This window comes from Salvelinus sp. IW2-2015, linkage group LG21 (genome assembly GCF_002910315.2).
Source record: "Salvelinus sp. IW2-2015 linkage group LG21, ASM291031v2, whole genome shotgun sequence".
NCBI lineage: Eukaryota > Metazoa > Chordata > Actinopteri > Salmoniformes > Salmonidae > Salvelinus > Salvelinus sp. IW2-2015.
The window spans coordinates 3,765,394-3,783,409 of NC_036861.1; the positions used below are offsets into that span (position 1 = coordinate 3,765,394).

The window sequence follows — 18,016 nt, forward strand, 5'->3', positions numbered from 1 at the left end:
CTAAAATTATCAGCCAAAATTGTTGCAACCCCTATTACTAGTCTGTTCAACCTCTCTTTCGTATCGTCTGAGATCCATAAAGAAAGGGGGGGGTCTCTCCAGACCCAAACTGTTATAGACCTATATCCATCCTGCCCTGCCTTTCTAAAGTCTTCGAAAGCCAAGTTAACAAACAGATCACCGACCATTTCGAATCCCACCATACCTTCTCCACTATGCAATCTGGTTTCCTAGCTGGTCATGGGTGCACCTCAGCCACGCTCAAGGTCCTAAACGATATCATAACTGCCATCGATAAGAGACAATACTGTGCAGCTGTATTCATCGACCTGGCCAAGGCTTTCGACTCTGCATTCTTATCGGCAGACTCCATAGCCTTAGTTTCTCAAATGACTGCCTCGCCTGGTTCACCAACTACTTCTCAGATAGAGTTCAGTGTGTCAAATCGGAGGGCCTGTTGTCTGGACCTCTGGCAGTCTCTTTGGGGTGCAACAGGGTACAATTCTCGGGCCGACTATTTTCTCTGTATTTATCAATGTCGTTCTTGCTGCTGGTGATTCTCTGATCCATCTCTACGCAGACGACACCATTCTGTATACATCTGGCCCTTCCTTGGACACTGTGTTGAACCTCCAAACGAGCTTCAATGCAATACAACACTCCTTCCGTGGCCTCCAACTGCTCTTAAATGCTAGTAAAACTAAATGCATGCTCTTCAACCGATTGCTGCTGATATATATATCATATATATATATAGAATATATATGTAGAACCGGCTTCCTATTTCGCAACAAAGCCTCCTTCACTCATGCTGCCAAACATACCCTCGTAAAACTGACTCTCCTACCGATCCTTGACTTCTGCGATGTTATTTACCAAATAGCCTCCAACACTCTACTCAGCAAATTGGATGCACTCTATCACAGTGCCATCCGTTTTGTCACCAAAGCCCCATATACCACCCACCACTGCGACCTGTATGCTCTCGTTGGCTGGCCCTCGCTACATTTTCGTCGCCAAACCCACTGGCTACAGGTCATCTATAAGTCTTTGCTAGGTAAAGCCCCGCCTTTTCTCAGCTCACTGGTTACCATAGCAACACCCACCCGCAGCACGCAAAGGGTGGTTATCTGAAGAATCTGAAATATAACATATATATTTTTATTTGTTTAACCCTTTTTTGGTTAGTACATCATTCTATATGTATTATTTCATAGTTTTGATGTCTTCACTATTATTCTACAACGTAGAAAATAGTAAAAAACAGAAAAACCCTTGAATGAGTAGGTGTGTCCAAACTTTTGACTGGTGCTGTACAAAAAGTACACTGCTGTTTTCTTCTTTTATAATATATACTATATGCCATTTAGCAGATGCTTTTATCCAAAACAACTTACAGCAGTGCGTTCACACATTGCCGTACGGCTGGCCCCAGTGTAAATCCAACCCACAAAGAGTGGCTGTCATTATTGACATTTGTTGTGATGTTGTTTGAGCGTGGTTACTGCTCTAGTTCAACAAGGAAATACGTTTGTTTGATGGTTTTTCAATGTCAGGTTTTTTCCCCCACGTCGCCTCCTGCTGTGCGATTGTAAGTGACAACAATAGCACATTACATCTAGGAGAGTGGACGATTGTATCCCTTTTTAACAACCCCCATCTGTTTGGCTCCCTACTGACCCAGAAAAAAAAGAGAGAATAAGACTGAGAGAATAAAAAGAGGACGCGTAGAAAATAACTGCCCCCATATTGACTATAGACTACCCTAATTCCAATACTAACCTGCTGTGAGTCTGTTATCCATTCCACTCATCCTATTTCTATGGTCTCCATTAAACTCATGACTCATGTTCCCATTCCTCCCTTCTTATTTTCCCAACCTCAGCCAATGAGCAAATAGTATAATATAGAATCTATATAGTCTTTCTATTTCTATGGCTATCTATCGTTCCATTTCTAGTCTGTCTACTCCTCCGCTTGCTGATGACCTCATAGTGGAACTTAGATCTAGATCTATCTAGATCTAGATCTATCTCTATGGCCCTTCCCTGATTGACAGAATAGTGACATTTTCATCTGTAGAATTGCCATTCTAGCCGTTCTAACTCTATGGCCCTTCCCTGCTTTTCCCTCCCAGCTGATGACCAAACACCCGTCGAAGCGTCTGGGCTGCGGCCCCGAGGGAGAGAGGGACATCCAGGAGCACGCCTTCTTCAGACGCATCGACTGGGAACGCCTCCAGAACCGCGAGATCCAGCCCCCCTTCAAGCCCAAAGGGGTGAGTCACACACACACACACATCCATACACACAACCTACAGTACCCATGTCAGATTAAAATGAAGTTTAAAAAAAAAAAATGTACATTGTACATGTTGTTTGCTGTGGTAATCTATATTTCTTCTTTAATGCAAAATGATTGGAATGGTGACGCAGTCGTAGCTTTGTTTTCTTTCAGTGGCACAGTGAGTCACATCCTCTGTTCATTGGTAGGTTTGGCCCGTTTTCACACACAGTGGACATATACTCCACTGAGGAGTGTGTGTGTGTGTCCTATTTGGTTGCTTATTATCTGATGCTGTCTCAGTTTCGCATTCGGATGAGTAACAACACCCACTCACACACACATGCACACATTTATATGTACACAGACACATACATACTCACAAACACACACACACACACACACACACACACACTTGCAAACGTGTACAATAGACGCACACACACACACCTGTGAATGTCCTGCGGCCGTCTGTCACCATAGTAGAGCCAAGGCAGACTCCCATCTGGTCTGTTGTCAGATCAGATTGGGCTGCATCTGAACAGTGTCTGTTTGGCAACTCTCACAGGTTACAGTCCAGTCCGGTCCAGCACCATTTGTTAAGCATGGCAAAGCCCCAGTGGCTATCGTCTCTGTCGTCACACGGAACTAAAGACAACCTTTTCTAACCACAAAGCCTCTGCATGGGCTACAATACAATAATACTACTCATTCTATTCACATATATACCACATATATTCCTCATTCAACCTCATTATGTATTTTATATTATATGTATATGTAAGTACACATAGTATGTGCTTAAATCTCCCAGCAATGAGAATATTCCCCAGAGACAAACATTTACAGTTGACTTTCAAATGTGTAATTACAAAGCAGTAGTTACATAGTAACAACAGAGTGTGTAATAACACACTTTTTCATAATAAAGGCCTCACACGAGGCCTCTCATGTTAAAGATATGAGCGGCCTCGCTGTCATACGAAGTCAGGGAGTGTTTTTGAATCCCTGTGTGTACACACACACACACACACACACACACACACACACACACACACACACACATACTTTATTATGAAAGTGAAGTAGGCGAAAGGGATGAAGTAGGTCATTCGGTGTGCACGTTCAGCTGTGTGCGTGTCTTCATTGTCTATCTTCATTTTAAATATGCATTGCACTTCTGTTTCAAGCCCCAAGGTCTCCAGTGCTTCTCACAAGGTGAATACTGGCCTCCCACTGTCCCTGTAGTCTCGCGCTGGATTTGTGTGTGGACTCCAGTATGAGTATGTGGGTAGATCAAATTGTATTAGTCACATGCGCCGAATACAACAGGTGTAGTAGACCTTACAGGCAAATTCTTACTTACGAGCCCCTAACCAACAATGCAGTTTTAAAAAATACGGATAAGAATAAGAAATAAAAGTAACAGGTAATTAAAGAGCAGCAGTAAAATAACAATAGCGAGACTATATACAGGGGGGTACTGAGTCAATGTGTGGGGGCACCGGTTATTTGAGGTAGTATGTACATGTAGGTAGAGTTATTTTAAGTGCCTATGCATAGATGACAACTGAGTAGCAGGGGGCAATGCAAATAGTCTTGGGTAGCTATTTGACTACCTGTTCAGGAGTCTTATGGCTTGGGGGTAAAAGCTGTTTAGAAGCCTCTTGGACCTAGACTTGGCGCTCCGGTACCGCTTGCCGTGCGGTAGCAGAGAGAACAGTCTATGACTAGGGTAGCTGGAGTCTTTGACAATTTTTAGGGCCTTCCTCTGACACCGCCTGGTATAGAGGACCTGGATGGCAGGAAGCTTGGCCCCGGTGATGTACTGGGCCGTTCGCACTACCCTCTAGTGCCTTGCGGTCAAGAGCCGAGCAGTTGTTATACCAGGCAGTGACGGAACCAGTCAGGATGCTCTCGATGATGCAGCTGTAGAACCTTTTGAGGATCTGAGAACCCATGCCAAATCTTTTCAGTCTCCTGGGGGGGAATCGGTTATGTCATGCCTTCTTCACGACTGTCTTGGTGTGCTTGGACCATGTTAGTTTGTTGGTGATGTGGACACCAAGGAACTTGAAGCTCTAAACCTGCTCCACTGCAGCCCCGTCGATGAGAATGGGGGCGTGCTCGGTCCTCTTTTTCCTGTAGTCCACGATCATCTCCTTTGTCTTGATAATGTTGAGGGAGAGGTTGTTGTCCTGGCACCACACGGCCAGGTCTCTGACGACCTCCCTATAGGTTGTCTCGTCGTTGTCGGTGATCAGGCCTACCACTGTTGTCATCTGCAAACTTAATGATGGTGTTGGAGTCGTGCCTGGCCGTGCAGTCATGAGTGAACAGGGAGCACAGGAGGAGACTGAGCACGCATCCCTGAGGGGCCCCTGTGTTGGGGATCAGCATGGCGGATGTGTTGTTACCTACCCTTACCACATGGGGGCGGCCCGTCAGGAAGTCCAGGATCCATTTGCAGAGGGAGGTCTTTAGTCCCAGGGTCCTTAACTTATTGATGAGCTTTGAGGTCACTATGGTGTTGAACACTGAGCTGAAGTCAATGAATAGCATTCTCACATAGGTGTTCCTTTTGTCCAGGTGGGAAAGGGTAGTGTGGAGTGCAATAGAGATTGCGTCATCTGTGGATCTGTTGGGGCGGTATGCAAATTGGAGTGGGTCTAGGGTTTCTGGGATAATGGTGTTGATGTGAGCCATGACCAGCCTTTCAAAGCACTTCATGGCTGCAGACGTGAGTGCTACGGGTCGGTGGTCATTTAGGCAGGTTACCTTAGTGTTCTTGGGCACAGGCACTATGGTGGTCTTCTTAAAATGTGTGTGTTTGTGTGTGGACTCCAGTATCAATGTGTGTGTTTGTGTGTGGACTCCAGTATCAGTATGTGGGTAGAGGTGTGTGTTTGTTTGTGTGTGGACTCCAGTATGAGTATGTGGCTCGAGGTGTGTGTTTGAATGCAGGTGGGTGGATGAAAGGCAAGAGACAAGATGAAAGGAGAAGGATAGATGGAAAAGTAAAAAGATATATGGAGAGACCATTATGTGTGTATGTGCACGGTTGCTTGCTTGCGTGTGCGTGTGTGCGTGCCTAACGTGCTTCAGCTATATTGGTATACATGTGCAATGTGCATGCTGTGTGTGTGTGTGTGCGTGCGTGTGTTAGATAGAGAGAACTAAACCTCTTCCCCTGACCTATAATAACCATCATCCATTTCCGTCCAACTCCACTGTAACACAGGCACCACCGGGAGTCTATTACAACCAATTGGCTGTCATTAGATTCATCCGTACACCTCCATCCATCCATCCCTCCCTGACCTGACTCTGTCTCTCTAATCCTCTTCTCCTTTCGTCCTCTCATCCTCATCCCCCTCTCATCCTCTCCTCCTCTTCAGTCCTCTCCTCCTCAATCACACTTCATGCCTGTTCTGACAGCTGGGAGATTGCCATTTAATAGCCAGGTACAGCGAGAGCCAGATTATGAACACTAGAGGGTTTATCCATCTATCGGAAACAGAGCAGGACAGATAGAACGCAGGGGAGAATGACCACCTGCCACAGAACACCTGCCACAGTAGCTATTCTTAGATATAGCTGATCTAGACTCATATTTAGAGAACCACTTGATATGTGGTTTAAGTTTGTAGAGATGGAAGTGGGTCAAAGTGGAAGGATATGAGACTTGCTGATTAATGGTGATGGAATCACTGTGGTCAGGGAGCTTACCGTACAACTTCAATTAATAGCCCGGGTGTGTATTTGTTTAAATCACTGAACACAACAGGCGCTTATTGGAGACAAACTTCTGTTTGAGCCAGGTGTCTATTTCCTTAATGAGCACAGCTTTTGCTCATTTGCATAGTTCATTGTTTAATTCCAGCATTCACTTCCAACATTTTAATACATTTCTTCATTTCCTGCACTAATGTGATATGATTTACACACTGTGTCATGTTTATTTTGTCTCTCTATAAAAAAAAAAATTAAAAACTTTTCATTGCCAGAATTATTCTCCTATTAACTGTGCATTTTCGGCAGTTCTTACTTGCCACTAGAGGGCGATCGGACGATTTCTAGGGGGTTTTATTCCCGAAGTTGATGACTGTTTTTCTGCTTGTCAGTTAGCTAGCAGTTCCCAGATGTTAGCAGTCAAATGGTTAGCAGTTTCTTACTGGCAATATCATTTAATGTAACAAGTCAAACATTAAACCTTGTTAACAATTCATGGTAACCTGGTAAATAATTAATTTAGAGCCCGCGTTTATTTAAAACATTTACATTTGTGATTTGTGATTACATTTGTGCCGTTGCCCGGGTATCAAAAGGGGCAGACGGCTATTTGAGACTGCGTTTAATTTCCGTTTTATGGTAGTCATATTGAGGAAGTGTTGGATTGGAACATAAGGCAAGGCACACATATAAACACATGAAAAATACTGTATGTACAAACACACCAATCTACATTTTGGACTGTCTATGAGTCATAGTAGATGTTGTAGGCAGGGAGTCGTGTTATCTGATAAAGCATGTCCACTTGTCCCGGTATGTTTTTAGTAATGGGGATTTTCTGTGTTCTTTTTGGGATTTTCCATTCAGATTCATGTGAGAAAGAAACATAATAGTGTTATCTGATTACTACTGAACAATTAGGATATTACTATAGACAAACTGATTTTAAAGGATGGATGAAACGAGAGGTATCAGCAGCTCACAAGGATACACCAGGTGTATTTTGGTGTTACAACTGTAGTATTTTAAGGGTTGTTGACCAAAGAAAATGCCTTCAGAAAGTATTCACACCCATTGACTTTTTCCACATGTTGTTGTGTTACAGCCTGAATTTAAAATGGATTCAATTTAGATTGTATGTCACTGTCCTACACACAATACCCCAGAATGTCAAAATGGAGTTATGTTTATTGACATTTTTACAAATTAATAAAAAATGAATAGCTGAAATGTCTTGAGTCAATATGTATTTGTGATGGCAAGCCTAAATAAGTTCAGGAGTAAAATGTTCATTAACATGTCACCTGATAAGTTGCATGGACTCACTCTGTGCGCAATAATGACTACCTTATCTCTTTACCCCACACATACAATTATCTTTAGCATCCCTCAGTCGAGCAGTGAATTTCAAACACCGATTCAACCACAAAGACCAGGGAGGTTTTCCAATGCCTTGCAAAGAAGGGCACGTATTGGTAGATAGGTAAAAAATAGTTGACATTGAATATCCCTTTGAGCATGGTGAAGTTATTACACTTTGGATGGTGTATCAATACATCCACAAAGATACAGGTGTCCTTCCTAACTCCGTTGCCTGAGAGGAAGGAAACCACTCAGAGATTTCAGCATGAGGCCAATGGTGATTTTAAAACAGTTACATGTGATAGGAGAAAACTGAGGATTGGTCAACAACATTGTAGTTACTGCACAATACTAACATAAATGACAGAGTGAAAAGAAGGAAGCCTGTACAGAATAAAACATATTCCAAAACATGCATCCTGTTTGCATCAAGGTACTAAAGCAATACTGAAAATGTTTTGGCAAAGCAATTACATTTTTGTCCTGAATATAAAGTGTTAAGTTTGGGGAAAATCCAATACAACACATTACTGAGTAACACTCTCAAAAATGTCAAGAATAGTGGTGGCTGCATCATGTTATGGGTATGCTTGTTATCGTTAAGTCTGGGGAGTTTTGCAGGATAAAAGGAATGGAATTAAGCACAGGCAAAATCCTAGAGGAAAACCTGGTTGTCTGCTTTCCACCAGACACTGGGAGATGAATTCACCTTTCAGCAGGACAGAATACCTGAAACAATAACCTGAAAGGCCATATAAACACTGGATTTGCTTACCAAGAAGACAGTGAATGTTCCTGAGTGGCCGAGTTACAGTTTTGACTTAACCATTTTCAAGCTGATTTGTCTAGCAATGATAATCAACCGATGTTACAGAGCTTGAAGAATTTTGAAAAGAATAATGGGCAAATGGTGCACAATCCAGGTGTGGAAAGCTCTTAGCGATTTACCTAGAAAGACTCTGACATCTGTATTCGCTGACAAAGGTGCTTCGACAAAGTATTGACTCAGAGGTGTGAATAGTTATGCAAATGCGATTTCTATATATCATTTTCAATACATTTGCCAAAACTTCTATTGGGGTATTGTGTGTAGATGGGTTAAAAAATATATATATTTAATCCATTTTGAATTCAGGCTGTAACAACGATGTGGATTAAGTTGAGGGGTATGAATACTTTCTCAAGGCACTGTAAGAAGAGATCATCAAAACAACAGTGAGATGCTGAGGTCGTTCTGTAGTAAGAGCAGATTGGAGAGAGAGAGAAAGAGAGAGAGAGAATACCTCAGCAAGTATTTTAATAGAAACAGACATAGCCATTTATCATACTAAATAGAGTTCCTTTAATGTCTGTGTGTGTGTGTGTGACACAGAGAAAGACCCAAAGTAGGTCAAACGGCAGTTTACGAGCAATGTCATCTGTCATTAAGAGTAGCGCAACGAAGCGTGTACAATGAGTGACATTGTAACAGACATTAAACACAGCGAAAGGAAGCTACAGCAGGTTTGAGTCAATTTCATTGGAGTCGACAGTCAGTCAATCCAGGAAGTAAGCTGGAATTGCATTTGCATTTGCATATGGGGGTTAGGTCTCAGAGACAAAGGGGGAGGATTTAAAAGAGGAGAGGAGGTGATAAGAAAAGAGGTTGGGTAGAAATATATTGCCTTTTAGTGGAAGATGTGTTTTTTTCATTTGGGAAGAAATGTGGGAGATTGTTTGTCTAGATCAATATAAGATCTCTGACTGTATGTGTGACTGACTGGCCATTGTTTAAACAAGACAAATGGCTATTTGCATGCAGGCACCACTATGCTCGAATACTACAGTATTCGAGGAGACTGATGATCGAGGGTGACGGAAGGAATTTGTGCAGTACTCCTTTCATCCATCTCTTTTGTGGACACAAATCCCATAAACCTCATCATAATCTGTTGTAGCGTGATTGAATTTGTGGCTTTTCTTCAACAATATGTATAATAGGGAGATCTGTGCTCTTTTGCGCCACAAATGTCGCCGTATCAGTATGTGCTTTCTCTCTTCTATGTTGATGTGTGTTGTTGCTATCTTTCCTCTTCTCCGTCCTCCTGCGTCTTGACACAGAGTGACAGTGGGTGGCTGGTGTCACTTGTCAGTCAGCGTAGGAGTCGAGGAGGACACAGGAGTACAGTCGGAGGCCCCAGGCCCACTGCGCACACACACACGGACACACACATACACCACACAACTATGAATATAGGACAACAGGACTTTTCTTCTTCGATTCGCCACCGACGTGCCGTGTAGACGACCACACGGACCCAATCAATGGAGGTTTTCCAACCACAGTGGAACACACACAGCTGTACGACAATGTAGGCCTCCGTAGGGAATCCATAGGGAATTCCACTCTGGAGAAAGAACTTCCACATGCAGACACAGGCTTTCCATGATAAAAAACACTATCATGCCAACCCAAACGTTACCGCGCTGGTTCAGATTTTTACCTTTCACATTGTCCTTTCTGGCATGGTTCCAGCAACTATGTTGGGTGTATTTCTGAGGTGTCCTAATCAGTGAGTGATGTAGATTTAGAGTCAATATATCACCAATCTTCCCCTATCTGCAAGTGTGGCCAATGGCATTACACCTTATTGACGTGTAAATTCAACTAACCAATCTGAATACATAAACATCCAAATAAATATTTCTGCAGTAGCAAGAGGAAGCATAACCAACCCTGTTACAGGTGTGTGACGAGGCCAGCACAGTACAGCTTGCATCTGCTTGTCTCGGCTAAGTAATGTGAATCAACCCATATCCTTTTCCCATGTCGGCTTACTGTACAGAGAGAGATATAGAGAGGGAGGGATATTCCCTGCCAGGTCCCTGGGGAGATTTAAAGCCCATTAAGTAGAACAAACACACACACACACACACACAGAGTAGGTGGAATAACTGATGAGGACAGAGCGAGAAGAAGAGGTGCAGCAGGGTTTCTGGTGTAAACAACAGAACCACACTGTGAAGTTAGAGAATTAGTCTTTAATTCCCCAGGCCCCACTGCCTGTGCTCTCTGTAATGCCCCTATGAACTTTGGTGTGTTATTATAGATTTGCCATTGTCATTTTATGTGTTGACTGTATCCTTAGTAATGTCATGTTTCTAAAGCGTTTTGAGCTGTTATCTATTTGAATTGACCCAATTTCCCGAGGTACTGGCGACAATCCTTAGACTCTTAAGACCCCAACCCAACAGGGAATCACTGCAACCTACGCACCAGTATCCTCCAAAATAACCCACCATTTTGGGGGGAAGATTGCCTTTGAAAAGAAGTGTTCCAAGCTCTACAGGCCTTCACGTATTGACTGTTAGAAGGCACACTGTGTCACGAAGTGGAATTGAGGCCTTCCAGTTCAAGCCACAGCCGAAGGCACTTTAAAGGGTGTCAGAAGTGTGACGCGACTGACAGCAGTGCTCACAGCAGTATTTTTGGTGTTTTGGCGGCCATTTTGTGCCATTTGCGTCCCAGTCGCCCTAATGTTCTTCAGTAATGCCGTAGGACTAGAGCAGCTGCTCTTATTCAGATGTATTGACATACTGTCATGTAACAACCATGCAAAATACGTAAGCAGACGTATTCCCCAGTCACTCTGGATAAGGGCATCTGCTAAATGACTCAAATGTAAAGTGTAAATCGATTGCTCTGCCCATTTCGCATTCAAGTTCTAAAAAACATACACAACACAATTTTAAATAAGACAACTGAATGCTGGCTTGACTCCATTGAGAACTATTTAGTTTAGTTTAGTTTAGTTTATTAATTCGACCATTTAAAAAAAACAAGCACGCGTAAAACTTAAAAGCCATACAAAGCCATACATGACATTTCCATTGTGGTCCTTTTGAGACAAGATGGCTATACAAGATCGAACACAGTACGGCAGTGAAATAATAAAACAAAAACATAAAAGAAGAACATCTATCCCATCATTCCAGTTACATCATAGGGGTTATTCATATGGGCACAGAAGACATCAAACATATTTTTACTTTATTTTTAAAGCTGTCCAGAGAGGACATTGTTTTTATGGGCAGAGGCAACTCATTCCATTCTGAGGCTCCAATATACAAGAAAGTACCTTTCCCAGCATTACTCCTGAACCTGTATAAGCACACATCAGCAACACCTGATCTGGTGCTGTGATTGTGTGCATCCCTAACACGAGGAAAGTAATCACTTAAATATCTGGGCGCAGGACCATAAATACTCCTGTAAACCAAACCTAGTCTAATGTGGGACACCCTAGCCTCAAGAGGCAGCCAGTTTAGTTCCTGAAAGCAGCTCCTGCCTATATGAGTACGTGGACACCTTCAAAACTACCCTGATCAGCTTATTCTGGGCTATCTGGAGCTTCCCCTTCATAAATTTAGATAAGCCCCCAAACCAGGAAGTACTAGCATAGTCAAAATGGCATTGAATAAGGGTAGTAGCTAGCACTTTCATGGAGTCCTTATCAAGCAGCTTGGACTTTCTAGCCAAAAACATAATCCTGGCATTAACCTTCCCTAGCACTTTATTGGCCACCCTCTCACCTCCCAAGCTTCCATCAAGGATACATCCCAAGTAGCTAACAGAGGTTTTAGTAGTCAGCACCTCACCCCCTAACTCCACTCTGATTTCAGACAACCTACACAATTTAGGTCTGGATCCAAAAATAATTGCTTCAGTTTTCCCTAAGTGCAGAGATAACGTATTATCTCCAAGCCATTTGCTAATGTTAGTAAGCTCTGTGCTAAGTATGCTCTCCAAGTAGTAGTTAGTTTTACTTTTGTGAGACACCAGTCATCCGCATAAAGAAAAAGACGGCAAGAACAAGCATCTTTCATATCATTAATATACAATAAAAACAGCAGAGGGCCAAGCACGCTCCCCTGCGGAACGCCACAACTCATTGGTTTTGCCTGAGACAGTGAACCATTAACCTCTACTACTTGCTCCCTTCCTGATAAATAGGACTTTACCCAGCCTAGAGGGATACTGCTTAACCCCAGTGCCTCCAGTTTGGAGATTAGGAGACAGTGGTTAACTGTATCAAAGGCCTTCTGTAGGTCAAGCAGTACAATTCCACACAGATTTCCCTTATCAATCTCTTTCCTGATGAAGTCAGTCAAATAAAGTCGACATGAATCAGTGGAGTATGTTTTTCTAAAACTCGACTGAAAATCATACATTAGACCCTGTTTGTTAACATATTCATACATTTGCTCATGTACAATTCTCTCCAGGATCTTTGATGTTACACAGAGGATAGATGCAGGCCTATAATTCCCAGGGTCAGACTTTATCCCCTTCTTATACAGAGGTATAACTGTAGCTTGTTTCATGTCATACATACATACAAATCAATCCCATACTGTATGTTTTCTTGGACTATCATCTTGCAGACGACAGAAATGAGATGTACACCCATGCTCTCAGAGCGTTCACGTAGTTGACCTCGGCTTGTTAGCTGTTGAATGCTAATCCAACCACCCTCGCCTGATACGTCTCCCTGCTATTGCTAGGTTTGGATAGCCCTGTCTTTACAGTCGTGATGAAAGCTGCTCCACATTTCTCACGTTCAATATAGCAGAAGTTTGCTCTGCTCCTGTCAACACGCCAATTAACCCTTTGACAACCCCGCTGTACATCGATTTGGCGACGTCGCTGTTTTGATTCATGTGAACTTTTCGTTTGTCGCAACGCAATCAGATTTGACATTTGAGGTGAGATGTTACATAAAGCCTCTATATACAGTGGGGTATGAAATGATTGACACCCTTGATAAAGATGAGCAATAAGGACTGTATAAAATAAATCAACTATTGTATGCGCAAAAAAATCTAATTATTTTATACTGATACAATTGCTCAGAGAAAAATATATTTTGTCAAAATTAATATTTTTTTTCAAAACGGTAGGGGTCATATTTATTTAACACAGTTGTTATTGCTCGTCTTTATTTTACATTTAAATTTGAGTCATTTAGCAGACTCTCTTACCCAGCACAACTAACAGTAATGAGTGTATACATTTTCATACGAGTCCCCTGTGGGAATCTACTGTACCAAGTGTGTCAATAATTACAGACCCCACTGTACACCCAAACAACACGAGGCGCTCAAGCAAAACAGGTTACTCGATCAGAAGTGGCTAAGACGTGTTTGACTGTGGAGGTGCTGACATCTCCCTCAATTCCCTCTGCGACTCTTTCCAAAGTCTTGTTTGTACAGTACTTATTAGTGTTTCACAGCTGCGCGCCAATGTTACTTTTTAAACCCATTGGATTCAATTGCATTAAAAACATTAGAATCCAGGTGACTGGGGTTTCCTCCCAAATGGCACCCTATACCCTCTATAGTGCAAAAGAAAGGGAATGGGGTGTACATTTGGGACTCAGGCTGGGATGTAGAGCATGTCATGTGATGTTAGCATGGGAACAGGAGGGGGGGAATAGGAGTAGAAATGGCAGTATCAGGTGCGAAATGTTCTCTCTTTCCCCCCCGTTCTCTCGTTTAGCAGACCAGGCGATGGAGGTGGAGGGATATATAATGAAGCCCAGTTTCACATTTGCACATGCACAGTATTTCTTACCTTTGTGTGTTCCGTATGCTACAGTTGCAGCCACCTACGCCTCCCATTTTAAAACCTCTCTTTCGCTCTCTCTCTCTTTCTATCCCTCTCTCGCAGTGCGGCAAAGGGGCGGAGAACTTCGACAAGTTCTTCACGCGCACCCAGCCCCAGCTCACGCCTCCCGACCAGCTGGTCATCGCCAACATCGACCAAGCCGACTTCTCAGGCTTCTCCTTCATCAACCCCCAGTTCGTGCACCCCTCCCTGGTCGCCCTGCACACTGTATGAGGAGGAGGGCGGGGGGGGACCACGGACCCCCTTCCTACCTACCTAGCACTAACCCTCCACCAACTGCAGCCTCTTCAAGCCAAACTCCCAATCACCAAAACTGGTCCAACTCTACAACAACAACACAGACCCTGATATCGACCGCCATTTTGAGTTCCTCTATCAATGTATTAATGATGTGTCCTCTAGGAACTGGACTTGGGGCTCTGAGTGAGAGGAGTTGGTGAGTGGAAGTGCTGTGTGTTAATGGTGAGGGGGAGGGTGAAGGTTTGAGGAAGGAGGTGTATGTAGAGTTGATATACTTTCCCACCCACCTGTTGTGTTTGTATTCGAATGGGCAATTATTTGAAATCAACGCCAATTGAAATGAATCATGATAGATATCGAAATGAATCATGATAGATATCGAAATGAATCATGATAGATATTGAAATGAATCTTGATAGATATTGAGATGACTGACCTGTTGTTTTGAATGTGTGGGACAAAACCCATGAAACTATGCCAGTTTTTTTTCTGATTCTAGAGCGAAGGGTTAACTTCTTGTTAAACCCTGTACTGGCTATACTAGTCTCCATTGAAACCCAAGGCAACTACAAACATAATCTCTTGTTTTGAGCTATTGGGTCAGAGCCAAATATGTGGTCAGTACAGGGAGACTATGTTTACAGTTTTACCTTGTCTTGGTGAGATTTTATTTCAATATGCGTCATTACAGGTGCCCCTATGTTTCAATGTATATCAAATAATACACACCCAGTACGAATATCACACTAACAATAACACGCACATACGATGTAGGATCTTAATTTGATCACCCTATTGCAGGAAAACTTTCCTGCATTGCAAACTAAAATGTGCAATGTGTTTGAGATTTAAAAAGGCTTCTGAAGTTTGTAATTTTCCCATACGAAAAATGTATCAACCCCTAAAAAGAAAAAAGGCTATTAATTATAATACGCATAATAACACACATTTCCTGAAGCCGCAAGGATTATTTTCCTGCTGTAGCAAACTGGCTCAAATTAAGATCATACATCTGTACACACACCATTACATTTACAGGTTGTACGGTTATCTTGTCATTAGGTGTACAACTGTGAGTGGACAGTGAGACGGAACGCAGTAGAAGTCGTGGTTAGATGAAGTAGACAGTGCAACAGTCCCATCTTCTTTAAACACCTACACAATAATCACAGGGCAACAGAAGTATAAAGGTGGTCTATCCAAAACCAAATCGTGATACAGTAACACTACTTTGTGACAACCTTCTGCCCACTTATCAAAAAGGCCCTCGATGGCTATGATTCTCTTTGACCTGAAGAAGTCCTTCAAAGTGAAGTTCCTGAGGGAAATTTCTTGAGGATTTAGGAAGTAAATTACCTAAAACTCAGTTTTTTTTTGCTTGAGAGGTAGCGACTAAATTAAATTGATGTCGAGTTATTGTTTGCTTACTCTATAAACCGTGCAATATTATATTGCATGCTTATACCCTTATACATGAATATAACACCATTCTAACACTGACTAGAGTATCACGTTATTAAAACGTTTAGTTCCCTTTTCTGCTTTTATGTGATGTCATGCATCCCCCCCCCAATTAGTTCTAATTAATATTTTAATGTAACACATACCAGTGTATTAACTCTTTTGTAAATATTCATGAGTGATTTAAAAAAGTATAGTATCTCGCAGTTTTTATACCAACAACTGAATGTGATTTTATTACGTTAGATAGGTTAACATATTTCTATGTAAAAAAAAAAAAGTACCCCAAAATATCAACTTTGTAACAATTAGGTGACAAAGTCTTTAATAGAGTCGGTCGGGATTCGCAAACCGAGAGAAACATCTGGAGGACTTTTGCAGATATTATCAAAGGTTTTCCGATTGTCTCTCGTCTCCATCGCACATATCCGATGTCCTTGAATGCGATCGCTGAGTGAGTTGACTGAATGTGTGCCTGGCTCTTGTATCTGCATGTTGTTGGTAAGGATAAAACAAAACATATTGATATAAATGCTGCATGATACTCAGTACCAGTAACCAGGCCCCTGGTTGGACAGCAAGGAGTCTCCGCCCAAACACAGATCCAAGATCAGCTGAACCTACCCTAATCCTAGCCATTCACAATTAGGAGACTATGGGCAAATCTGACTCCAGATATGCTGTTAGGGGAACTCCTAAACACGTCTCTGTACTAGACCAGCGGGACAACTTGCTCTCTAGTGTCTCAATGAAGGGGTTTTGTTTCTTCTTATCGTTAGTGTTGTTTGTTCGTATAAAAAAAAATACAATTTACATTATTTTTATTGTCGTCGTCTTTTTGTTTGGTTATAGATTCTGCTCAAGTAATTCAGGAATGTTTTGCGGAATAATCACCATAGCAATTAATATCTTAACATCTAACTGTTGCTAGATTTATACAATTCCCTCGACTTTTGCTCCTGTAAACCTTTTCCTAACCTCGTAACTGTGCCAAACCTGAAACAGCCAGAACCCGACAATAGCAGCGTTGCACTAGCTGTAGTCATACCAATGACCCGTCATTACCGAAGTCTGGCCAATACCGAAGTCTGGCCAATACCGAAGTCTGGTCAATACCGATGTGTTGTCTATACACACCGTTTTTTCAATACCGATGTGTTGTCTCTACAGATGTCTCTTCCTGGTAGACTCTTAGTGGTTAGTCCAAGAGAGTGTGCCAACGCCACATTTCACAACGTCTTGCCAACCCATGTAGCTAAGGGATTGCTAATTCAAATAATGTCGACACGGTTCTGATGCCAGTCAATCCGGCAGTCGTTTCTTGTAGGTTTTTTTTATGTCACGTTAGTAGCCTACACCTCTGTGGGAGTTTACCTTTATACTTTATAGCCGGACAGCAGTATGACCCTTCTGCAATACCATGCCTGCTTACACCTTACCTTACCTCCCTGTGCCTATCAGTCAGAGTGTGTGTGTTTACATGTGCGCGTGTGAGAGAGAGAAGGAAGGAAGGAAACCATAAATGAGTGGTTGATGAGTGAATAAATGAGTGAGTGTGTGGATGAGTGAATAATTGATCGGTGAACAACCCTGTTCCTCATCCTATTGGCCTGTTAAACCCCCTGTCTGGGTAGCTCATCTCCTCTGTCCATCCTTCCATTCCTCCCCCCTTTCTCAGTGCCTGGGCAATCGATCCATTCTCTTATTGACAAAGCCCTCATCCCTTCTCTCCTTCAAGATCCAATCAGTTCATGAAAGCAGTTTTGTCCGAGAAACTCGCCTCTACAGGCTGATACCAACCTGCCCTCTTTGCCCCTTCCCATCCTCCTAAAACTCACTGGGGAAAGAATTGGCCAAATGTGTTCTTTTTCACCTTCGTTTACATCCTGCTTTATATTTTCCTTTGCCTTAGCTCCTACGTTGTGCATCCCAAATGGCACCCTACTCCCTATATATTGCACTACTTTTGACCATAGGCCCTGGTCAAAAGTAGTGCACTATATAGGGAATAGGGTGCCATTTGAGAAACAGCCAGACTCTAACCTCTTTTCTGTTGATTCATGTCCAAACCAAGCGCTTCTTCTGTCCATGTACATAATGATTTAGATATCTACATAGACTTGTAAAAGAAAGAATATATTGTATTTTGCAAATGGTTTATGTCTGTTCTCCCCAAAACCCTTTGAAAGCGAGTCTGAGCTACTTACCTTGTAATCAACAGTGTCATTTGTACCTCCTGTATGATAATGCAAATAAAAAATCTAAATAATG

At 42.4% G+C, this 18,016-nt stretch overlaps 1 protein-coding gene across 1 annotated transcript in view; it reads left to right on the forward strand.

Annotated features, from left to right (window-relative positions):
- LOC111982249 (protein kinase C alpha type) overlaps nucleotides 1–18,016 on the forward strand; it is a 222,442-nt gene extending 204,426 nt beyond the window's left edge. The window contains exons 16-17 of the mRNA XM_024013793.2: nucleotides 2,138–2,278; nucleotides 14,087–18,016. Coding sequence (XP_023869561.1) covers nucleotides 2,138–2,278; nucleotides 14,087–14,257 — 312 coding nt within the window. The 3' untranslated portion in view covers nucleotides 14,258–18,016. The remainder of the gene's footprint in view (nucleotides 1–2,137; nucleotides 2,279–14,086) is intronic.